Below are 22,780 nucleotides of genomic sequence, written 5' to 3' on the forward strand. Positions count from 1 at the left end.
GCGTTGGTGCGGGCCACAAAATATTGTACCGAGGGCCGCAAATGGCCCGCGAGTTTGAGACCCCTGGTCTAAAGCAAGACACCTCAAAAGAGAGAACGAACACTCTAGGAAGCTTTTTGTCTGCATGAACATACTTTAATGTTTCCCTGAAAACAGTTGTACATTAAAGGGGTTTTTGAATTAGAAACAGGATCATGTCACCTTCTGGTTTACAGAACAGAAGCCAGGACAGTCAAAATTTAGAATGACTAAACACAATCTCCGTTAGTGAATAGTTACAGCGAGCTTCTTTCCATTAGATGTCATGCTGCTTGATATATTCCACTTGATATATTCCACACTTCTGACCATGGCTCAGAAACTTATTCACAATTCAAGTCCACCGGGCATCACTTCTCCGGCTAGGCCTTTCAACAGGTTTTTTACAGCAAGTACTGACATGGCATTTCTGGCACCATGTGTGGCACTCCCAATGTGAGGCAAGATCACTGGATGGAAGAAAAAAATGGCTAAGCTACAGTGTGAGTCATACAGCTTGACCCTGTCCCACATTCCCAGTCACTGAATCCACCATCTTTAGGGAACCCTAAAGAACAACATACACTTGTATACAAATCTGAGATAATATGCATACAACTAGAGAGGTATTTTCAATATAATAAGCAAACCCTAAATTACTAAAGCCGTATATTATTATTATCCTGCCATAAAACTGTGCACCTAAAGCATCTTGCCATCATACATAATGATTAACATGTAATTGAAGCTTCCTGTTACTGTAATCTGGATGTAAGCTTTATAGGGCATGGACCCCCATCCTCTTGTCACTTGGCCACTTTGCTTTGGGCAATTTTTAATGCAACTGTACTTTGTATTTATTATATTTTGTATTTTTTCTTGTATTGAAAGGCCCCCTGTTCTATAAATTTATTGTTCTTCTGTACAGCTCTGCACACATAAGTAGTGTGAGAAAGCAGGAATTAATGGTATGCCTGGGCAGTATCTAGTAGCAACCAGTCACTAATTAGATTTTTTCAGCCAGCTTCAGGTTAAACAATGAAAGCAAAAATGTGATTGGTAGTCATGGGTTACTGCCCAGGTGCAAAAAAATATAAAATTAATCAATTTTTTTTAAAAAGATGGAAGAAACAGCCTCCAGCTCTAAGTGCAAGAACAAACAGTCAGGTGGGATCCTCATAGGATCATTTTGCATTTTTATGATGTCACGGACCCTGAAGAGCTGGGGAAAGTTATATGTAATACTTTAACATAATATTATGGGTTAAAGCATGCTGGCATTGTATAGGTAGATTATGCTGGGATTTGTAGTCCGTCCAGCAAGCACTTCATAAAGTGTAGCTGCCAAAGGACTGTATTATAATGCTGGGATTTAGTTTTATAGGTGCTATCTGTAGTCACTTTCCATTAATCTACCAGCAATGCAAGAATGTTCGGCACTCCCACTATTTTTAAGACAATATATTTTACCACAGTTCTTCAGGGTGAGGAGTGGGTGGTCTGTTGGAAGAGGTTCTGGGGTAGTCACGTCCAGCCCAGCAGCAGCAATCTGCCCACTCACTAGGGCCTGGTAAAGATCTTCCTGGTTTACAACAGGGCCTCTGAAGAAGAGCAAAACATCAAGCAGCCGGCAGGAATATAAATCAGACTCATAAAACAATATAGTACAAAATATTGTACAGGTACAGGACCGGTTAATCCAGACTGCTCGGGAACTGGTTTTCTGGATATTGTGTCATTCTGTAATTTGGATCTCCATACTTCTGTCTGCTAAAAATTGGTTAAACGATATTTTAACCCAACAGCCTCCAATAAGCATTAATTAATCTTAGCTGGGATCAAGTACAAGATACCATTTTGTTATTACATAAAGAAAATGTAAAAAAAAAAAAAAAAAAAGTTAATTTGATTAAAATGTAGTCTATAGGAGACAGCCTCCTGGATAATGGGTTTCCAGATAACTGATCCCATACCTGTATTTATACACACACCTCCCTTTTTTATTCATAAGGATTCACAGACATATCGTAATCTATGGCAGCTGTAAACTTCCATTCCATGTGCCAGAATCTAAAAGCTTGTTCCAAAGCAAAATCCTTTCTGCATAGTAAATATCTTTCTTTGATCAACTCCTACTTCTTGGTGAAAATGAACCATGTGGCATTAAAACCAATGTAATGCATGGTTTCATTTTATTTATAAACTCACAATTACATACCGACTTGTGTTGATAAAAACAGCCGTCTTCTTCATCCTTTGAAAAAAATCTTTGTTGCAAAGTCCAACAGTCTCTGGTGTTAAAGGGCAGGACACAAGCACAAAGTCTGATTCCTCAGCAAGTTTCTCAGTGGACACTAAAAAACATGGGAAAAGACTACCAAACTGACAATAAGCCATTTAGCTATTAAAAAAAAAAAAAAAGAGACAGAGCTTAAATCTAAAAACAAAATACAAGGGACAGCAACATTAGCCTGTATTAACAAAGGTATAGGACCTGTTCACCATAATGCTCAGGACTTGGGGTTTTTCAGACAAGGTATGGAGATACAAAGTTATGGAAAGATGCCTCAAGTCTGCTAAAATCATTTAAACATTAATAAACCCAATAGGATAATTTTTCCACCAATATAGATTCACCCAGCTTAGTTACCATCAAGTGGCAGGTAATGTTTTATTATTAAAAAAAAAAAAATTTTTGTTAAGTGAATTATTTGCTTAAAACACACTATGGGAGATGACCTTCCTGTAATTTCTGGATAACTAATATCTCATACCCGTAGCAGTTGAAAGCACTGGTAAAGACTATTAAAAAGGATTTACCAATTTTTAGGTCTAACCACCAGTTTGCAGTCCAAAGTCTAGATTGTAACACCCACACTGCTGTATTTATTGACACTAGGTGCAAAGGGAATGTTGGAGCTACCAGGGTTCTCTTTGCACCCAGAATCAACAGGTGTAGCACACTTGTACCTAAAGAATCAGACACAGACATTATTGAAACAGCAAACTCTGAAAATTACGGCAGATGGACTTCCACGTAATTATGTTCCAGTTTGCCACAATGTGCATACAGCTCAGGTATTTTTGCCAATTCAGACTCAATTGCATCAAGAGCATCAAGAGCATCAAGTGTCCAAAGTGTACATAATGCAATAGGATGAGTACACATTTGTACAGGATGCTTATATTACAATAAAATTTAAAAAAACAAATTAAACTTAGTGTCAATTTGTCTCAGTAATGCAGTTGGGCTCCACCGCTCTCAGCCCGTGCCTTTTTTTTTTTAGGCCGAGAGAAGTGGATCTGCTCCCTTTTCCAGCTCTGTTAATCTGCACTTAAAGGAGAAGGAAAGTTACAACCACTGGGGGATGCCAACTATTATTTTCCCCCCCAGTGATTGTAATCACTTACCCGATACAGATTTCTGCAGGAGCAGAACAGGAGCACCAGCCTGGGTGTAACAGCCTGGGGTTCATGCTACAGAGCCATCCTCTTTCCTACCTTGTCTACCTTCAGAATTCTGGGGCCAGCTTATGCACAGTAGAGTTCACCTTTTTATTCTACCCCACATGCACAAGAGATAGGAGGCAGAAGGAAGGGCTGGTGCGGTTTTCTGCCAACAGAAGCACTGGCCCAGCGTATCAGGTAAGTGATTACAATCACTGGGGGTGCCTAACATTTTGGTACAGCAAGCAGAAGCTGTACTTTTAAGTGCAGGTTAATGGAGCTGGGGAAAGGAGCAAATCCACAAAAATGACTTTTCATTTGCAGTACCGATAATCAGTTCATGAAGTCTTTCCACAAACTGAATTTACATACAGTGTACTTACCTAGTTCTGCTTTAAGTTCTTCTACACTTTTAAGACATGGAGGGATTCCGGTATATAAAAACCTTTTTACACCAAATGGTTTGAGACGCTGGGCAATGGCCAAACCTAAAAAAGTCAATCAAAAAGGAATAGTTCACCATGAAATTAACTCATAGTTGTCAGACTTTAGATTGAAACCCCACATGGTGGTCTGACCTTTAGTTAAGAGCTTACAAATATAAGAAAACTTGTCTGTATCAGATGCGCCAAGATCTTGGGGAGCAAATAAGTGCTCAACTCCAAACTTCAACCCCATTGTCCTAAAAGTAGTTTGAGTATATAAGCTCATCCCCCTCCCCCCCCCAATCACACTTCAGGGTTCAGAATAAAACAAATTTTAAATTGGCAGAATACCAGAGTACCCCGCCCAACTTTGTTGCAAGCTATATATATATATATATATATATATATATATATATATATATATATATGTTCTACATTAAAACAAGTGAACATAGTATCTGCATTGACCTAAGCTAAAGACAGGGAGAGCCTGATATAGTTTGGATTATAGAACAGTTTCATAAGATGGTAGCTTGAGTTTTTACTAAATGCTCAAAGTACTGCAGCGCTGTATGATTACTGAATTTATGGTATGTGTTGGCAAACACAATTTGGGCTTCTTGCACATGTTTATTATGACTAATGTGTGGAGAGTGCTGGATAACCATTGTTTCTGGTATGCAATTGTTTAATATGTCTTTCAGATGTTATATTTAAGGAGTTACCTATTCTTCCCAGGCCAATTACACCAACAGTGCTGTCAGACAGTCCATAACCGCACATCCACATCGGCGCCCAGGTTTTCCATCCTCCACTTTTAAATGAGAATACAAGCAATTACAGCACCTCAGTTTTATGGTTATTATAGGTCATTGAATTAGCTAGCAATAGCTTATTTTAAAAAGCACAGAGAAATTTTTGATAAAAAAAAAACTACTAACATTAGATATTTTTAGTGATTGATTTAAGAATAAATACATAATGCCACGTACTTCCTAACCTCCTCTATAGCCTCTGGCAGCCGTCGGCAGGTTGTTAGCAGTAAGGTAACAGCAAGCTCTGCTGTGGCATCAGTTGAAACATCTGGAGTAGCTCCAACCTTAATTCCACTGCCAAACACATTATGGCCTTTTAATCAGCATATTAAACTTAAATAGCATACAAACATAATATCTATATTTATTAACTTATTTATACAGCATTGACACATTTACATAGCACTTTAGAGAGATTATTCATCATTCACATCAGTCCCTGCCCCAGTGGAGTTACAATCGAAGGTCCCCATCGCAGTCACACACAGCCTGGCCAGTTTTTTTTTTTGCAGGAGACAATTAACCTGTCTGTATGTTTATGGAGTATAGGCGGAAACCATTGCAGACTTGGAGAAAACATAAAAAAACACCTTGCATAAACTGGCAAAACCAGAATCAAATTTAGAATCCCAGCACTGCAAGGCAGACGTATTACCCACTGAGCAATCATCATCCTTTTTCTAAATCCCATATTTTTAAATCCCATTTTTTTGGACTGTTCCTCCAAAAGTAAACACTTTAGAAAAAAATGGTGGATAAGCAGAGATTAAAAAACAGCATTTCTGAATTAAACCATTTATATAAAAAGCAGTGTAACCATGGGTACCAGCTATTCAGGCTACAGGGCATTCAAATACAAAGCACATAACAGGTGAGCTATGTATTTTTTTACACAGGAAGTTAAAGAGTTGATTCCCATTCATAGCTCTCTACAGAACTAAAGAATAAAATTTGACATTTGTTGGCAAGTATGCTAGATGAACCAATAGAAGCTTCAGTGTAAAAAAAAAATAAAATATATATATATATATATATATATATATTTTTTTTTTTTTTTTCAGAACACCATAGGACACCTTAGAAGCTATTACTACAAATCAAAAATGCAAAATGGTAGATCATCCTACCATGGCACATACCCAGTCTGTAATTTGAGTATGCAACTGTTGGCTATAAAACCCAAGCATACATACATAGAAACATTTTAGATAAAATCAACAAATCTATTTGTGGCCGAGATCTGTGGCGTAACTACTGGGGGTGCTACCTGCTACCCAGACCTGCACCCCTTAGGGCCCGGGTGGACGCTCGCACTGGTGTGAGAGTTTGCCACGAAAGTGTGTTGGAGCGAGGGGGGCGGCTGCATGCCCTGTACCCGAGCCCGGGATGTCTAGTTAAGCTACTGTGTTGATATTCATGAATAAAATTATATTGATGCATGCGGTACACACAAAACACCATGCTATTCAATAAAAAAAAAAAGGTTTGGCTGTACACTGAATGCTTAATTTATGTGCACCTAGTTTTTTTTTTTTATTGTATATGCATTTTATTTGCATTGTTGTGTATAATCCATCATCTTCTATGTAGCACTAACCTATTAGCAGTGCTTTACAGAGACAATACATCACTCACATCAATCCCTGCCCATGTACATATGTATGTAACAGTCAAGGATTATTCTGAAAAATATATAGCAAATCATTGTAAAATATAAGGATATAAGAATTTTTCTGGCCTACATGGTGGAGGGCCAATAATGGAAGACCGTTTTGACCACTCCCTTTTCTAAACCACACTCATGTTATCACAAGATCATTTAAGATCATACCCACATTATTGGTGGTAGCACATCAAAAAACAAATATTTGGTGCTCTCTGCAGGGACATCACCCATGTATGAAAACGTTAATGATGTCCTATTAAGGCATAACCTTAAATCCATATGCCTTCCATATGGCCCCCGCTGTCCCTCCCCAGAGGTGTTGAAAGGAAGTTTCACTTACCCACGCTTAGGGGAGGATGTCGGGCGGGGGTTTTCGGTTACAAAGTTAGGATCATAAAATTAACAAGCCACTATACCTATTCAAGGCAAATCCCATATATAGCAGTATTTTGTAACTATTAAAACTTTTCTTCATATACACATACATATATATACGTACCGCCTTTTAATTTCATCCGTTGCCAGGTGGTCGAAGCCCACAGACAGTGTACTGATAACCTTTAGGTTAGGACCTGGTAATTAAAACGTTAGAATCTATTAACTATAGTTTAAAAGATAAAAGCTGCTGAATGTGAGAGCTTATCAGCAGTGATGTCTTTTACAAGGATCGTTCCATTAATAAAGTTTAAGCACCTCTATAGTAGTAATGATTCTGTTAGAACTGTCCGGGACAGTGCACATGCTCAGAGTGCTTTGAGCAGCTGTTGAGAAGCTGAGCTTAGGGGCTGTTGCAAATTATCAAGCAGAAAATGAGATATGTCTGTCATATAAGCTGATGCTACAGGGTTAACTATTCAGGTCTGATGCAGTTGCCCTGGTTTTGGATCTGTCATTTAATGTGAATCTGAATGAATTACTAATCAGCCTTTTACTGTTACATTTATACTCAAAATATACTGCAAAAATAGAGTCGGTATTTTGAGCTCAGTAACTGAAAGCAGCACAGAGCATGTGTGGGGAATCAACAGAAAAGATGAGGAGTTACTGGGCATCTGTGGAGGCCCAGATCTTCCCTGCTAAAGGACTGTGGTTGCCTTGGGCTGGTACAAAAGCCCAAAACATGATGTACAACATTTCTGCCCTACTTCTTTAGTTAGGGTTTAGTTCTCCTTTAAGCAGGTTAAAAGCCTGATTAAAATACATTATTAAATTAAATGCCAAGTAAAATACACTGTTACATTCCTAGATTCTATGCCTATTTTTCAAGCAAGTAATTTGCATTCCTTTAATTCTTGGATCTTACATGAGCTCAAGATTCTACAGTATTTAAAAAAGAAAACAATTTAACTACTGCAAAGATTAGGGATGACAGATACAAACAAACAAAAAAAGGTAGTCCCAAACTTATATTAACTATATGGGGAACTATATTTTCTGACAATCCAGTAACAGCACCCAGAAGCAGCAGATGATGTTTCTAGGGGGGTGGGGACAGTGGGTGAGCACCTCACTTGCAGGACCAAGACCCACACTGGAACTTGGTCCCACCACAACTGGGATGGTGAAAAAAAAAAAATGGGGGGTGGGATCACAGCACCACCTCCCCACCCCTATTTCTAACACCTATTTTTATAAGTGGCAAACACTTTTCCCTGAAAGCCTTGCAAACACAGTGATTGCCTAGGACAGGGCAGGAGTAGACATCATCCAGCTTTAGCCACAATTGCCTGACAGTAATGGGGTATTTAAAAAGTTGCTTTTTAAAAATATATATAGGCATCTATGGACTGCCCCACTAGCAGTATTCATGTGCCTTTGGGTGGCTTAATTGAAATTATGGCCCAGGGTGTTCAAGGGATAGTATCTGCTGCTTTTTTGCCTTACTACTTTTGGGTGCCTTATTTCGGCCAGTGTCACACTGTTTATATTCCTACTAAAGTATTAGCGGAACTGAAGTAGCTGGTTCAAAAATCTACCTACCTGCTGCATCCATAACACCTTTATCAATTGTGTCAGTTAATAAGCAAAGCAGTCCGTGGGCTCCTTCAATGCCTTTAAGCAGCTCTTCCCTTGGAATAACTTCATCCGAGTCCCACTGCTGAACATTGCTTAAAATTAAGTGATTAACTTAAGTCAACAAAACTAGTAGTTCATTCACCATTCAAAGCCAGTTGTTGAAAAGTATTACTTTATTAATTACAATCGCATGTATAAAAATGCCTTTGTGCAGGGTTGCAATGAAATGTCTTCTAAGGGGTGGGGGTTCACAAAGTGTGGTAAGCAGAAACCGGAGTAAGAAATAACACTGAAGTTAAAAGGAAGACAAATGCACAAAATGAATCTTACCACCACTATCTCTCTGTTAGATAGACAACTGATTGTGGGGTGTCAGCAAAAATTCATGCAGCAGGCTACACGGATTTAAACCAGACATGCAGATTTTACTGGTTCAGTTAAATTAGCTAAATAGCCCATTTGCACACAATAGAACCGCAGTTTTTAACAAGTTAGTTTTTAAGTAAAGGACTTTTTGAGTACGAAAGGGAAGTATATAGATGGTTACATTCATACTTAACCATATATGGTATATTGCAATTTTGAATTGAATACAGTATTATATATATTTTGAATACACTATTTATATTTTGGGAATGCACAGCCAAGCATAGATTATGACCTATCAGGAGTGGGTTTTAAACAGATAGAAACTCCGGACCCAACCTAATATACTAGAGAAAAAGACTATGACTTACATGCCAGCCTGGGACAACAGTTTCTGCCCTTCCGGTGGTATCCTTCTGGTCACAAACACCTTCATGTGCTGCTGTGTTCCCTCCATTGCCTGATCTTACACACTTGCACCTGGCAACTTCAAAACAGAAGATGGAAGGGAGGAGCTAAGTCTTCCCAAACCTCCACTTTTATAGTTAATGGTTACCAACAATAAATATTTCAGGGATACGCTTTGGGAAGCCTAAATAATCTGTTTTCACAAGTCTTCTTGAACCACCACTCAAGTCTTTAAAACCATTCTTATCTAACTCATAAGCAATCAATCAGGTGTATGCTACATGGCTCTCTAGAGCATGCATTTTTTAACTAATGCATGTGAATATCTTATGTGGCAACGTTTAAAGGAAAACTATACCCCCAACCAATGTAGGTCTTTATAAAAATATATTATATAAATCTGCCCATACAGTATTTAAAACCCTGCTTCTTATAAATAAACCATTTTCATACCACCCCCTGGGATTATATGATTTAAGGTGCACGCATACGTTAGATCACGTCAGCCAATTAATGGACAAAGTTCTGCCTTTTACTCCCACACTTCTTCCTGTTAGAGCTGAATTATTTTCTTTCAGGTGATCTCTGAGGGAGCACACAGACCATCACAAAATGGTGGCTCAAGGTAAAAGATGTAAAAGGGCAATATTTACTGATATATATATATATATTCCAGTTTGGTAAGATTCTTTAATAGGCCACTTCATGTGATGTTAACTACATGTTGGTTAAGTATTCATACTGGGGGTACAGTTTTCCTTTAATGATATGAAGTTGCAACCCTCTGTTTGAAAGGGAATGTTAAATATCTCAGTAGCATGCATATTCACATTTCCTTTAAGCATCAGATGCACAATGCCTTGTTCAGAGCGGAGCTGTAAGGAGTGTCGGACTGAGGTGTCCAGGGCTACTCGCTCGGGGGCCCCCCACCCCAGTCACAAACTGGCAGGTGCGCCTCCATCACCCTCCCAGTGGCCCAGTCCGACCCTGGCTGGAAGCTTTGCAGGTTTATTTAATAAAAGTATGTGCCAAAGGGTGACTGAGTTACTTGACTTCAATTAGGTTTTAGAAGAATTAAGTTTAAAAAAAATCCAGGACTGGATCAATATTACTCTCATGACATGGGGTTACTTGAGGTCTCTGCAATATTTGACTAGCAGTACATACTGGTAATAGAAAACAATCTGCTTGCCAGAGCTTTTTTATGCTATGACTGGGACCTCTAAAATAATGCCTACATAATACAATCTTATCTGTGGCCTCAAATTGGTGATTTTGTCAGCTAAATATGACCATGGGATAATTTTCTGGAAGAGTAAATTTTATAGCAGCCAGTTTCTCATTATCCACCTTCAGATTTGCGGTCATAGAGTCTGTCCAAGGTAAAATATGTGGATCTTTTCTAAATGTCCTCTTTCTGTTAGGTAAAGACTATTTCTTCCTGCCACCTGCACAGACAGCATCCAGTGTTCCCTGTACCCCACCATCATGCAACATAGCGGTGATCCATGTAAATATGGAGGAGGGAGGGGTCTGCTCCCTCTATATTCACACTGTTGTATAAATTGACAATTGAATTTCCCAGATGTAAAAATATGACTGAGCAACACTCAGGACTGTATATAGGTCAGGTGCCAGCCAGATTATGAAAGTGGCATTGTGCGCAGCGTGCGTGTGCTATTACTTCCAGTAGCGAGTGATGTTACTTCTGTATAACTTAAATGACATGTGCTGCATCAAAGTAGCTTACCCCCACTCTGAAAAACAGGAAGATTATTATATAGGCACCCAAAACCCCACAAAAGCTGCTGCCCCAGGCACAGGCCCTTGGGTGCCTATATATAAATAACAGCCCTGGCAACACTATTCCTTTCAAAGCCCTTTTCAAAGGGCTGATTAATTAATAGTACAGAATGAGTGTAGCCCTACAGCACAGTGTTTTTATGCACTGCAACAGATGAATGGGAAACCCCTAACATATATGCACATCTTATTTAAGTTTTCCAGCTACCTTATAAGACATCACCAAATCCACAGTAATGTCCTCATTAAAATTTACTAGGCCCACAGAACCCCCCCCCCCCAAAAAAAAACCTCAAGAAGTTTACCTTTTTAGGAAATATATCAAAATTTCTTAGCAGACGGGGCCACAGTAGTCGCAGGGTTTGCTTTGCATGTGGTTCACCATTCAATACAGGACTTTGATCATAAAATCAATTTTGACATATGAAACTTTTTTTTCCCCCTTTTATTATCATGTCATCTTTACAGCTTAATCATGCTTCAGTGCAGTGAATTCCTCATTCAGCATACATTGTATTCAGGTATTGGATCAGTTATCCAGAATCCTGTTATCATGAAAGCTCCTAATTACAGAAAGGCCATTTCCCACAGACTCAATTTTATTCAAATAATTCACATTTAAAGAAAAAAATATATATTTTTCTCTGTAATAATAAAACAGTACTGTATACTTGATCCCAACTAAGATATAATTGATTCTTATTGGAGTCAAAACAATCTTATTGGGTTCATTTAATATATAAATGATTTTTTATTAGACAAAGTATTGAGATCCAAATTACAGAAAGACCCTTTTTTTCTGGAAAACCCTAGGTCCCAAGCATTCTGGATAACAGGTCTCATACCAGTAATACATGGAACTATTTGATTTATTTATTTATTCTCCCAGCTGCACAGAAAACAACCAAATTATTCTGTCAGTCTCTGGCCCTTACTGAATAGTAGTGTGATTTGTGCTAGTGCATTGCACAATGTGAAGTTTTCCCATTCTTCTGGTAGATTATAGTAATCATAAAAGTTTTCAAAAGGCCTCAGTTACGCAAGCATTATTCTGGTGTGCCAGATATTAGTATCCGAAAATCACGAAATTTTCGTATTGAACGATCGTAAAATGCAGGAAAACCTTTCCGACTTTGATCCTTCTGTGCATGATTTTGGAAGCCTCTCATAGGACTCAATGGCACTCTGCAGCTCCAACCTGGCCCAAGGAAAGTCACGATACCAAAGCTTGAATGAATCCGAAACATTCGTACTCGGCGTGACAATATGATTTTGTCACGCAAATTTTGTCGCAAAGTACGAAAAAGTCGCGCAAATTTTGTCGCAAAGTACGAAAAAGTCGCGCAAGGTACGAAATTGTCGTAAAAAATACGCTCATTACGGAAAAACCGTGTTCGGACACATTTGGAGCGTTCGTGGATTAGTAAATGTGCCCCTTAGCCACACAGGTTAGCCTTTGCCTGTCCATCTAAATCTGTTCATGTAATATACATTTTTTGCTCAGGAGTGCCTGTTGTGAGGTCTCGTTTGTGCTGCCTTTCATTTTTTCAGGGTCTTTCAACTAAAGTGTTACATTACCATTTAAAATGTACATTAATTGTATTTTCCTCAAATAAAGCAGATTTTTTTAAATTATAGTCAAAGGAACACAACCAATTTAAAATAATGTGAAATTGATCTGAATTATTTTCTGAGGTATTTGTGGAAAATTTGTGGCTCATTTGATCTGTTCATTAGCTCAAGATCTGTCTTAAGCATTAAAATTGTACTGGCACCTCAAAAACAGTACAATACCACTGTGGAGAACATGTGTGATTTTTGGTAATACCCCCAAATTGTCACACTGGGCATCAATTGGCACAGAGTAAATACTAAAGAAAGTTACTTAATATCTGACAATTGCCTTAAGACATAAGCACATTCTCTTATATTCTGCAGATTCTCTCTGGCACCTGCAAGATTTATTCATAAAAATATCTTGCATCTGTGTGACATTTAGTGAGTAACTGCTTATCTGCTTTGGTGAATAACAACTTAAAAAAAGCATACAAATATGTTTGCAGTGACCACCTTGGACCTTGGATGTTGGCCACCCACTGCCCACCAACGGAAAGATGTGCCTCTTGATTCAACTGAACACCACTTTTAAGTTTTCATTTCGTCATCCCACCATAGTGTTGTATTTGTAAACCAGACCAAGCAACACATTTAATGAAGACAAACGACACAATTGTGCTTTGTTTAATATCTGCAGATGTACCAGTTGAGGGTCACATATTCTACTTGATTTCTTCATTATTACATATCCAGATGCAGTGCATGTACCACTGTGCCTACTATGCAGTGCTTCAGAGCTTAAGTTCACTGGGCATTTCCTCTCCAGCTAGACCCTTTAGCAGGTTATTTACATTAAGAACTGACATGGCGTTTCTAGTAGCATATGTGGCACTTCCAATATGAGGTAAGATCACTGCAAAAATAGAAAAAAAAACCTGGTCAGAAAAAAAGCGTGGAAGTGGTACATGATTATTTAAACCTTATACAGGTATCGGACCCCTTATCCGGAAACCCGTTATCCAGAAAGCTCCGAATTATGGAAAGCCCGTCTCCCATAGACTCCATTTTAATCAAATAATTCAGAATTTTAAAATTGATTTTCTTTTTCTCTGTAGTAATAAAACAGTATCTTGTAATTGATCCCAACTAAGATATAAATAATCCTTATTGAATGCAAAACAATTCTTTTGGGGTTGATTAATGTTTTATTGATTTTTTAGCAGACTTATGGTATGGAGATCCAAATTACGGAAAGACCCCTTATCCGGAATACCCTTGGTCCCGTACATTCTGGATAATGGGTCCTATACCTGTATTTATAATTTATAAAAATCCCCTTTCAAATCATTTCCTGCCATACCACTATTATACAAGCTATATCAAACAAGAATGTTTCTCTGTAACGTTAAAAAAAATGGGAAATATTAAAGCTTGCTTTTCTCTGATACATTGTAGAACTCTGAAAACTGTTGATGCAGGACTTTCTATGTGGTCTACATGCTTTACTCACTCGCAGACTAATCTGTAAGAGATTCAGCTGAGCTGTTTTATTGCTTTCAGTGACTCAAAAAAATGTCCCTTAGGATTACAGTCTCACAAAAACACAAAAACAATTTACATTTACCAACAATTGTTCTGTTTAAAATATATTGGAAATACATCAAGGTAGTTCAGTGGGTAGCAATTAGTAGTGCTCGGGTCCCGCATTTAATTCTGAGTTTGTATGTCCTCCATGGGACAGCATGGGTTTTCTCTTTGTACTCGGATTTCCTCCCATATGCCAAATAAATACATGCAGGTTAACTGGCTCCTGATAAATTGACCCTGGTATGTAAATGTAACCTTAGATTGTAAGCTCCACTGGGGCAAATGGATAATATCTGCAAAGTGCCATGTAAGTTTGTCTGTGCTATATAACTTACAGATATTTTGTGTAGTAAAATAATTGTTTTCTAAACTGTACTTATCTGTGAAGCTATACAAGCCATAGTATAGCTTCTTATAGACATTTAAAGTAGACAAAGGTTCATACCACAGTTTTTTAGACTGAGAAGTGGATGATCTGTTGGAAGAGGTTCTGGGGTCGTCACATCCAGTCCTGCGGCAGCAATTTGCCCACTAGCTAAGGCCTCATAAAGATCTTCCTGGTTTACAACAGAGCCCCTGCACAATAATATCATTATCATTATGATCAAACAACACATTGTGATGGTTTTAATTATAGTCATAACATTGAAAACGCTTTGTAAAAATGACAATTGTATTCAAGTCTAAAGGGGTCCTCTTCAAAGTCCCTGGTCGCAAGTGCAAGAGCATGTCACTTAGAGCTTATTTTAAAAGCACCTGAACCCAGGGGTGATCTGCTCTATACAGAGAGCGCTGGAATAAAAATCTGGTGCTCCTTGCAGAGAGCAGCATCATGAGGCACACCCTCAGCCCTGTCATTACCACCTGTCTTAGATGCCTATGTGTTTTTGCCCGCCCCTTTTGAATCTAGCATAACCAAACTCAAGACGCACTAGATTTAAACTTCAGTCTGCAGGAAACAGAGCACAGAGCTCTGTGGCAATTAGCACAATGCCTTACATAGTGGCAGATTTGCCATTAAATCTTATGGTTATCTCTGGGTGATTGACTGTCAGTATTTAGATTTTAGATTTTTACTGTTAATGACAATGGGTATCTTTCTTTCACATTCCTCTTACTTACCGACTTGTATTAATAAAAATAGATGTCTTCTTCATTTTTTTAAAAAAATCTTTATTGCAGAATCCCACAGTCTTGGGTGTTAATGAACAGGACACAATGACAAAATCAGACTCCTCAGCAAGTTTCTCACAGGACACTGAAACACAGAAAGTACAGGATTAGACTTGTAAAGTATGAATGTTACCAAAATGGCCTTAATACTATGGAAGAGAGGAAATATTTTGTCTTTCTAAGTAAGCCTTATATTGACATTGTTTTCATATTGAAAAACAAAAATACCCCTTTGAGTTATTTTGTCCCCCAAAATTTAATCGGATTGGGGACCACATCGGCTCTTTGATGCGGTCCCCGAACCTATTGCACCTATTACCGCCGTTCTAATTCGATCGCTTGGCCCCAGGGCCAAACGACCGAACTGACCTGAGTTCACCCGATATTGCCCACCTGTAGGCGACCTCGCCAGGCGAGCGGATCTTAATGTGTATGGTCACCTTTACACAGGGTGATAAACGGATCAAATATTGTTCATGCCTGTTTATAGGATGATAAAAAGAAAACTTACTTCTACTATTACTTTATATAATAAAAGACATTTGTTACAAAGAAATAGTTTATTTGAAGGTTCTGGATTAACAGATACAGATATTACCAGTCATTTAAAGGTGCATAAAGCTTGTGCTGAACATACTTTTTGGCTATTGTTTTAATTAAAGGATACTTATGGTTTTTGTTATTTATTGTTTTTACCAGGGCAAAATCTGAAAATGAAACTTAAGCCACATTTTACTTTCTGATCCCACAATGCAAAGTCACCAGCAGCCAGCAACAAACCAGCAGCCCACTGAGAAGCCTTTGTATAAATAAACCCCTCCCTTTCCCCAGCTACAGCCTGTTATCTTTTTAGCTAAAGAGCAGCTCATTATACACAGGACTTCTCAGTGGACTGCTAGTTTGTTAGAATTTACTCTTTGGGATCAGGAAGTAGAATGTCACTTTAGTTTCATTTTCAGATTTTGCTAATAGGCAAAAAGAATGTCCAACACAAGGCCATTTATTGAGCCATTGTTGGAAAAGGGCATATACTGCCCCATTAGGGCTCTGGCACACGGGGAGATTAGTCGAAAATGTAAGTCGCCGGTGGGATGGCACACGCGGCAGAGTGATTTCTGCAAATCGCCAAAGTTGCCTCGCAAGGCTTTTTCGGCGATTTCCCGAAATCGCGCCGCCGCGTGTGCCATCCCACCGGCGACTTACATTTTCGCCGGTGGGATGGCAGGTGATGGCAACTAGGGGAGATTAGTTGCCCGTGAACAGGGAGATTTGTCGTGGGCGACTAATCTCCCCGTGTGCCAGAGCCCTTAACCGTAGAAATGGTGATGGCATGACAATTACACAGATGAAAAAGATAATTTATATATGCTTACCCCCCAAAAAATCCCAAAGTCGACCTATATCCATCTTAAAGCTTTCTATCCTAGCCTCCAGGGTCGGACTGGCCCACCGGGAAAAATCCCGATGGGCCCCAGTCCTGCAGGGCCCTGTTAACTGCTTGCTATTGTGCTTCCATACAGACTTCCACCCCCCCCGAGCACCACTTCAACCATCCTCACAACACACCCCCTTCTGGGCCTGTCCAAACACCACTGTAATGCCCCCCCAAACACCATTGTGACACCCCCTCTCCTTCCAGTTCCCTCCGAACACCACCGCAACGGCCCCCCTTCTGGGCCCGCAGCACACCACCACAACGCCCCCTACCTTTCTTCTGGGCCCCGCAGAACAGCATTGCCACTGCACCTGCTGAGCTCCTCTGAACACCTCTGCCATCCTACTAGGCCCGCTGACCATGGTGGCCCCATCCACTACTACCTTTCTAAGCTATGCTGACCGACTGAATCTCCTGTAAGAAGGGAGAGAAAAAATTAAAGATGGCTGTGCATTCCACTGTGGAATGCAGGGCCATCTATAATTTGCTTACAGGAGTTTTAGGATATGTAGGAGAAAGGAAGAGCAAGGCAAGTAGCATAGGAGCACAAAAAGAAAAAAACATTTAAGGTATTTTGCTTGTGCAAATGTGGGTGAGTTAATGCTTTCAGTCTAATGCTTAATCTTTAATGTTTTCAAAACATTTTCTACAGTGATCTTACTGGTGTTTCAATGGTTATAAAGAATCTAGAGTGCCCATGAGCAGACTGGTGGCCTTAAAAATCTATTTGAGAGCCACATGTTTCCCTTGAGAGGGACCACTATTTAAGGTCCTTGGTCTTGGGTTGCTAATACATAAACAAATATAAACAACATATAAACAATAGTAAATGCTACAGGAAATACAGTATTTTAAGCATTATTTGCTGTTTCACTGGCAGCTGGAATTACACCTACCAAATTCTGCATTAAGTTCTTCATCACATTCAGGCTTGGGTTGACGTCCTGTATATAGAAACTTTTTTACCCCAAATGGTTTAAGGCGGCGAGCAATAGCCAAACCTACAAAAGGCCCAGACATGAAAAGTTTAAATATGTTTAATATGGTCAATAGACATCACTTCACTAAATTTGCCTAACCACATCAATATATGAACAGTTAAAAATCTACTCTGATTTAATGTGTAACATTAAAGTGTAATAATCCTTATATTATATGTTTGTAATAAACAAGACTACATTTATCAATACCACTCCTGCATATGACTTACCAGAACCTAGGGTTGCCACCTCATTTGTAAAAAAAAATACCAGCCTTATATTTTTATCTTTCTGCCCCATTCATAGCATTAACATGTCATGAAGAAGAATAATGAAGAATAATTTTCATCAGCCAGGTGGCAACCTTACCAGAACTCTGCTCCGACTGCCAAGAAACTAAATAATGAGGAAGTGACCATGTGTCCCCATCCCTCTGAACAATATCTACTGTTCTAACATCAGCAAAATTATATGGGTATGGGTTATCCAGAATGCAAAGAACCTGGGGTTTACCAGATAAGGGGGTCTTTCCATAATTTGGGTCTCTTAAAGACTCTTAAAGTCTTCTAAAAAATCATTTAAACATTAAATAAACCCAATAGGATTCTTTTGCCTCCAATAAGAATCAATTATATCAGTTGGGATTGAGTACTGTTTTATTATTAGAGAGAAAAAGGAGAGAAAAAGAAAATCATTTTAAACATCTGAATTATTTGATTAAAATGGAGTCTATTGGAGATGGCCTTCCCGTAATTCTGAGCTTTTAGGATAATGAGTTTCCGGATAAGGGATCCCATACCTGTACCCTACCAGGTAATACCATTAGATTCGGAGTACAGAATCCTTTAAAATATACAGTTAGTACCATAATGAAGCATATATGGCAACAAAATGATCTAACCATAAAGGAAGATGGTCCAATAATTATAGCTCCTATGCTTATGCATACATTTGACATTTCCTTAATTTCATTTATTTGTATATTTTTTGTATATGTTAAATGTCCTAACACAATTAAACAACACAAAGCATTCTGAGCTGGTCAACAGGGAGCTGAGGAATCTGGGATAAGCAGCTTACAAAAACCGTTATGTGTCCTGAGCTCATAAATACTCATGGCAAAGAGCAGTATGCCCTGTAAACAGGTTTTACCTATTCTTCCAAGACCAATGACACCAACAGTGCTATTAGACAGTCCGTAACCGCACATCCACATTGGCGCCCAGGTTTTCCATCCTCCACTTCAAAACAGAATCAAACCCATAAGAGCACTTCATACTTATATTAAATTAAAACATATGTATGCTAAATGTACACACAATCTTCTAGATTACCACTTCTTCAAATAAAACACACCTTTCCAGAATGAGGAACTGAAAAGTTGATTATTTTTACTATTAGATCTTATTCATAAAAAAGACAAGCAATAACATACATGCTGAAACAATGGTTTGTAATGCAGCCTTGCAGTGCTGGTTCGATTCAAACAAAGGCACTATGTGCACAGGGTTTATATGTTTGCCCCATATTTGTTTGGGTTTTCTCTGGCTGCTCTGTATTCCTACCACAAACCAAACAAATACAGGCAGATTATTTGGATCCTAATAAAGGGAGAGTGTTTGTATAATTTTGCTAAGGAAAATTAGAGTGCAAGGTCTACCCAGAATCATCAAACAACAGGGATAGGGTAGGTACTATATTAATACTAATAAACAGGGTGCTAACTTTCCCTACTTAATAACTTTTTGCACAAAATGTTCTTATATCCTTTAATATATTGACACGGGTGAGTGCAGAGGATAGTTTGTGTCTGTCCATAAAGAAAATAGGACAAGAATAGGTAACATTAATTCAGTGGAAATCGCTGCTTCACATATTAGCTGTATGTAACAAGACATAATAGAATTCTACTTACTTTTTTACTTCCTGTATTGCCTCTGGCAGCCGGCGGCAGGTTGTTAGAAGTAATGCTACGGTGAGCTCTGCTGTGGCATCAGTCAGAACATCTGGTGTGTAGCCCACTCTGATTCCACTGCAAAACAAAAGACAATGTACATGAATCATTTGTGTTGTAAGGGACTACACTGAAAATGTTAAAGGAAACTGTACTGTTCCTAATTAATTGCAATTCTAATGACTTACTATAAAACTCCCCTTTCCAAAACAGCCTATCCTAACCCTCCTAAAAACTCTTAACTCGCCCTCACTTCTGCAGGATTCCACAGAAAAGCTTTAGTTCCCACTGCAGACCTTCTACGCCAGTTTGGCACATTGTGCCTAGCATAGCCATTGACTACTATGCAAAACCCATAGCTAATGCATCATCTGTGCCCATAAGCTCTCACATCTAGGGCCCTTTGACCTCATGTCAACTCTTTCTTGTTCCATTGCCTGTAATTAGGTTGCAGCATTTGTCATTGTTTTTCTTTTCTGCAGTTCACTGTATAGAGCAGCACAATATGCTGACACTATATAAAATAATAATAATAATGCAGGCAGTTGTCCACTTTAAAACACAGATATCAACAATCACAAGAGGCAGCTAATGCTGCATATACACATATACATACCGCTTTTTTATTTCATCCAGTGCTAAATGATCAAAGCCCACAGAAAGCGTACTGATAACCTTGAGGCTTGGACCTTAAATTGGAAAAAAAATAGGAGTACAGTAAATGTATACATGTGCATGCACAGTTCTAGTCTAAAACTATCAAAATGGTGTTTGCAAGCTATGACATTGTTTATCAGGTACATGAAAAAACTGGGAGTACATACCAGCCGTATCCAGAACTTCCTTGTCAATCTTATCTGACAATAAGCAAATTAATCCATGGGCCCCAGCGATGCCTTTCAGCAGCTCTGCCCTCGGTATTGGCTCATCTGAGTCCCACTGCTGGACCTTGCAGCTTTACCACATGCAAAAGGAAAAAAACCACAATCAATTTGATTGTCTTTATATGTGTAAATAACATTTATGTCTTACTTATGTCTTTAAGCTGAGGGCTTAGGTTGCTTTAAAGTTTTAAACAGATAAGGCTGGTAATACCAAGAAATATACATGCTTTTTTTAGACTTCTCACTTGGCCTGTGAGCTGCAGACAGACAAGCCTGGTCTTTAGCATAAGAAAGCATAAAGAGGTACTGGGCACTCTCAATAACCATTTAAGCAAACAAGACCCCTGTATGCTTTCTCATATACAGAAACCCTATGCAAAACAAGAAATTATTTTAATTTGTTGGGCTCAACTTTGGGGTTCTCTCCAGCATTTCTCACATCCTGATGACATTATGCTAGCTGGGATCAGAAGGAAAAGACATAAGGGATGCAAAAATGTACAAAAACAATGTGTGAGAATGCATACAGCACCCTTTTCTACAGAGGGTTTATTTTGGGTTTTAGTTGCTCTTATAATAACTTATTTTTAAAAAAAATACTATTAGGCTGACGATATGCGGGCGCATATATACTCTCTTGGACATCCAGTAACTATATCATGGTGGCTGTAAAGTCCTGGCTTTTACATGTTTCTCTTTTTCTTATGAGGTAAAGTAGACTCGGATAATTGCACAGAGAGTAGCTTATACTCCTATATATGTGTAATTTATTTCTCTTATATATAGACTAATATTAAAGGTATAGGATCTGTTACCTAGAATACCTGGGGTTTTACAGATACTTTGGATCTTTATACCTAAATCTGATAACAATCATTTAAACATGAAATAAACCCAATAGGATTTTTTTTTCCTCCAATAAGGATTAAATATATCTTAGCAACAAGTACAAGGTACGGTTTCACTATTACTACAGAGAAAAAGAAAATCATTTTTGCAAATAAGACTTATTTGCTAAAATGGTGTCTATGGGAGATGGCCTTCCTGTAATTGTATGCTTTCTGGATAATGGCTTTCCGGATATGGGATCCTATACCTGCACTACTGTGCGCATTATAACAACAGAGGTGGGAAACCCTTTCGCTGGTATTAGGTATTGGAGTTTGTGCATGGACATAAAGGACAGTTAAAACCCCAAATACATGCGTGCATTACTTTTTATTTCGAATGTATTTGATTTTCTGTAGGAATTGCCACAGAAAGTATCTTTTCTGCAATATATATTATGGTTTTACCTATCTTAAAAAAAAATCAAAAACTTAATACCACTCTTGTCCCCACAGACAAACTTAATACCACTCTTGTCCCCACAGACAAACTTAATACCACTCTTGCCCCCACAGACAGCATGGCCATGTCCTGCACCTCTGAGCCTCAATGTGCATGCAAACTGCCTGTGGTTCATAAGGAATGATCCTGACCCCAAATGGTACATTAGCGGGTAAGGGCATCATTTTTGCCATATTTTGCTGCTGTTTGTTTCAAAAGACACAGCATTTACAAACTCAGAAATATGAAAATGTAGTCCTAAGGCTTTAATACACAGTAATGACTTCCCATGATGCAGGCCTTTAGTGTGCATGATCCTTGTAATCTGTTAGCAAAATAACCATGAAGAATGTATGGGGTATGTTCCTGCAACCTGTAATTCATGCACTCAACTTTTATTGGCCTCCAGCACTAAAGGCAAAGTGCAATCTCTATCAGATGACAGGTAGCTCAGTATGTGACAGTTCTGACTTTCTATATCGCTTAGGCTGACTTTATACTATGTTATCTAACAGAGCCATATACCCATTGCCAGCAATAAAAAGTATGACTTACAGAGCAGCCTGGGACAGCAGTTTGTGCCCTTCCGGGGGAATCCTCCTAGTAACAAACACCTTCATGATCTGCTGTGCTGCCTTCATTAGCCGATCCCACACACTTCTTACAAGGACTAGGAAGCAGAATGAATGAGGGAGGAGCTGAGCGCTCTCCAATGCCCTTTCCTACCGCTGCTTTCTCCAAAGTCATTTCAGCCCAGCAGTGGTGTGCAGCGCCACCTAGTGTGCTCACCGCATAGTTCAGCATTAGCAGCTATACCGCTTCGGAATCCAAATAAAATTATTTACCGGGTACCAGCGTTTCCTTTTTGTCCCAAGACACAGGTATGGGACCGATTATAGAATGTTTGGGACTTGAGG

At 38.8% G+C, this 22,780-nt stretch overlaps 2 protein-coding genes across 2 annotated transcripts; both read right to left on the minus strand.

The window, feature by feature from the left end:
- Nucleotides 1–113: 113 nt before the first annotated feature.
- On the minus strand, nucleotides 114–9,251 carry grhpr.2 (glyoxylate reductase/hydroxypyruvate reductase, gene 2). Its single transcript, NM_001007895.1, has 9 exons — nucleotides 9,125–9,251; nucleotides 8,352–8,479; nucleotides 6,871–6,943; nucleotides 4,883–4,999; nucleotides 4,616–4,704; nucleotides 3,849–3,953; nucleotides 2,237–2,372; nucleotides 1,489–1,619; nucleotides 114–488 (listed from the first exon to the last, which is right to left on the minus strand). The coding sequence occupies exons 1-9, from the start codon at nucleotides 9,208–9,210 to the stop codon at nucleotides 367–369; spliced, it is 987 nt and encodes a 328-aa protein (NP_001007896.1). The 5' UTR covers nucleotides 9,211–9,251; the 3' UTR covers nucleotides 114–366.
- Nucleotides 9,252–13,187: 3,936 nt separating this feature from the next.
- On the minus strand, nucleotides 13,188–22,569 carry grhpr.1 (glyoxylate reductase/hydroxypyruvate reductase, gene 1). Its single transcript, NM_001079315.2, has 9 exons — nucleotides 22,419–22,569; nucleotides 20,475–20,605; nucleotides 20,267–20,339; nucleotides 19,612–19,728; nucleotides 18,849–18,937; nucleotides 17,613–17,717; nucleotides 15,231–15,366; nucleotides 14,554–14,684; nucleotides 13,188–13,434 (listed from the first exon to the last, which is right to left on the minus strand). The coding sequence occupies exons 1-9, from the start codon at nucleotides 22,502–22,504 to the stop codon at nucleotides 13,313–13,315; spliced, it is 990 nt and encodes a 329-aa protein (NP_001072783.2). The 5' UTR covers nucleotides 22,505–22,569; the 3' UTR covers nucleotides 13,188–13,312.
- Nucleotides 22,570–22,780: the final 211 nt, after the last annotated feature.

This window comes from Xenopus tropicalis, chromosome 1, assembly GCF_000004195.4.
Source record: "Xenopus tropicalis strain Nigerian chromosome 1, UCB_Xtro_10.0, whole genome shotgun sequence".
Classification (NCBI taxonomy): domain Eukaryota; kingdom Metazoa; phylum Chordata; class Amphibia; order Anura; family Pipidae; genus Xenopus; species Xenopus tropicalis.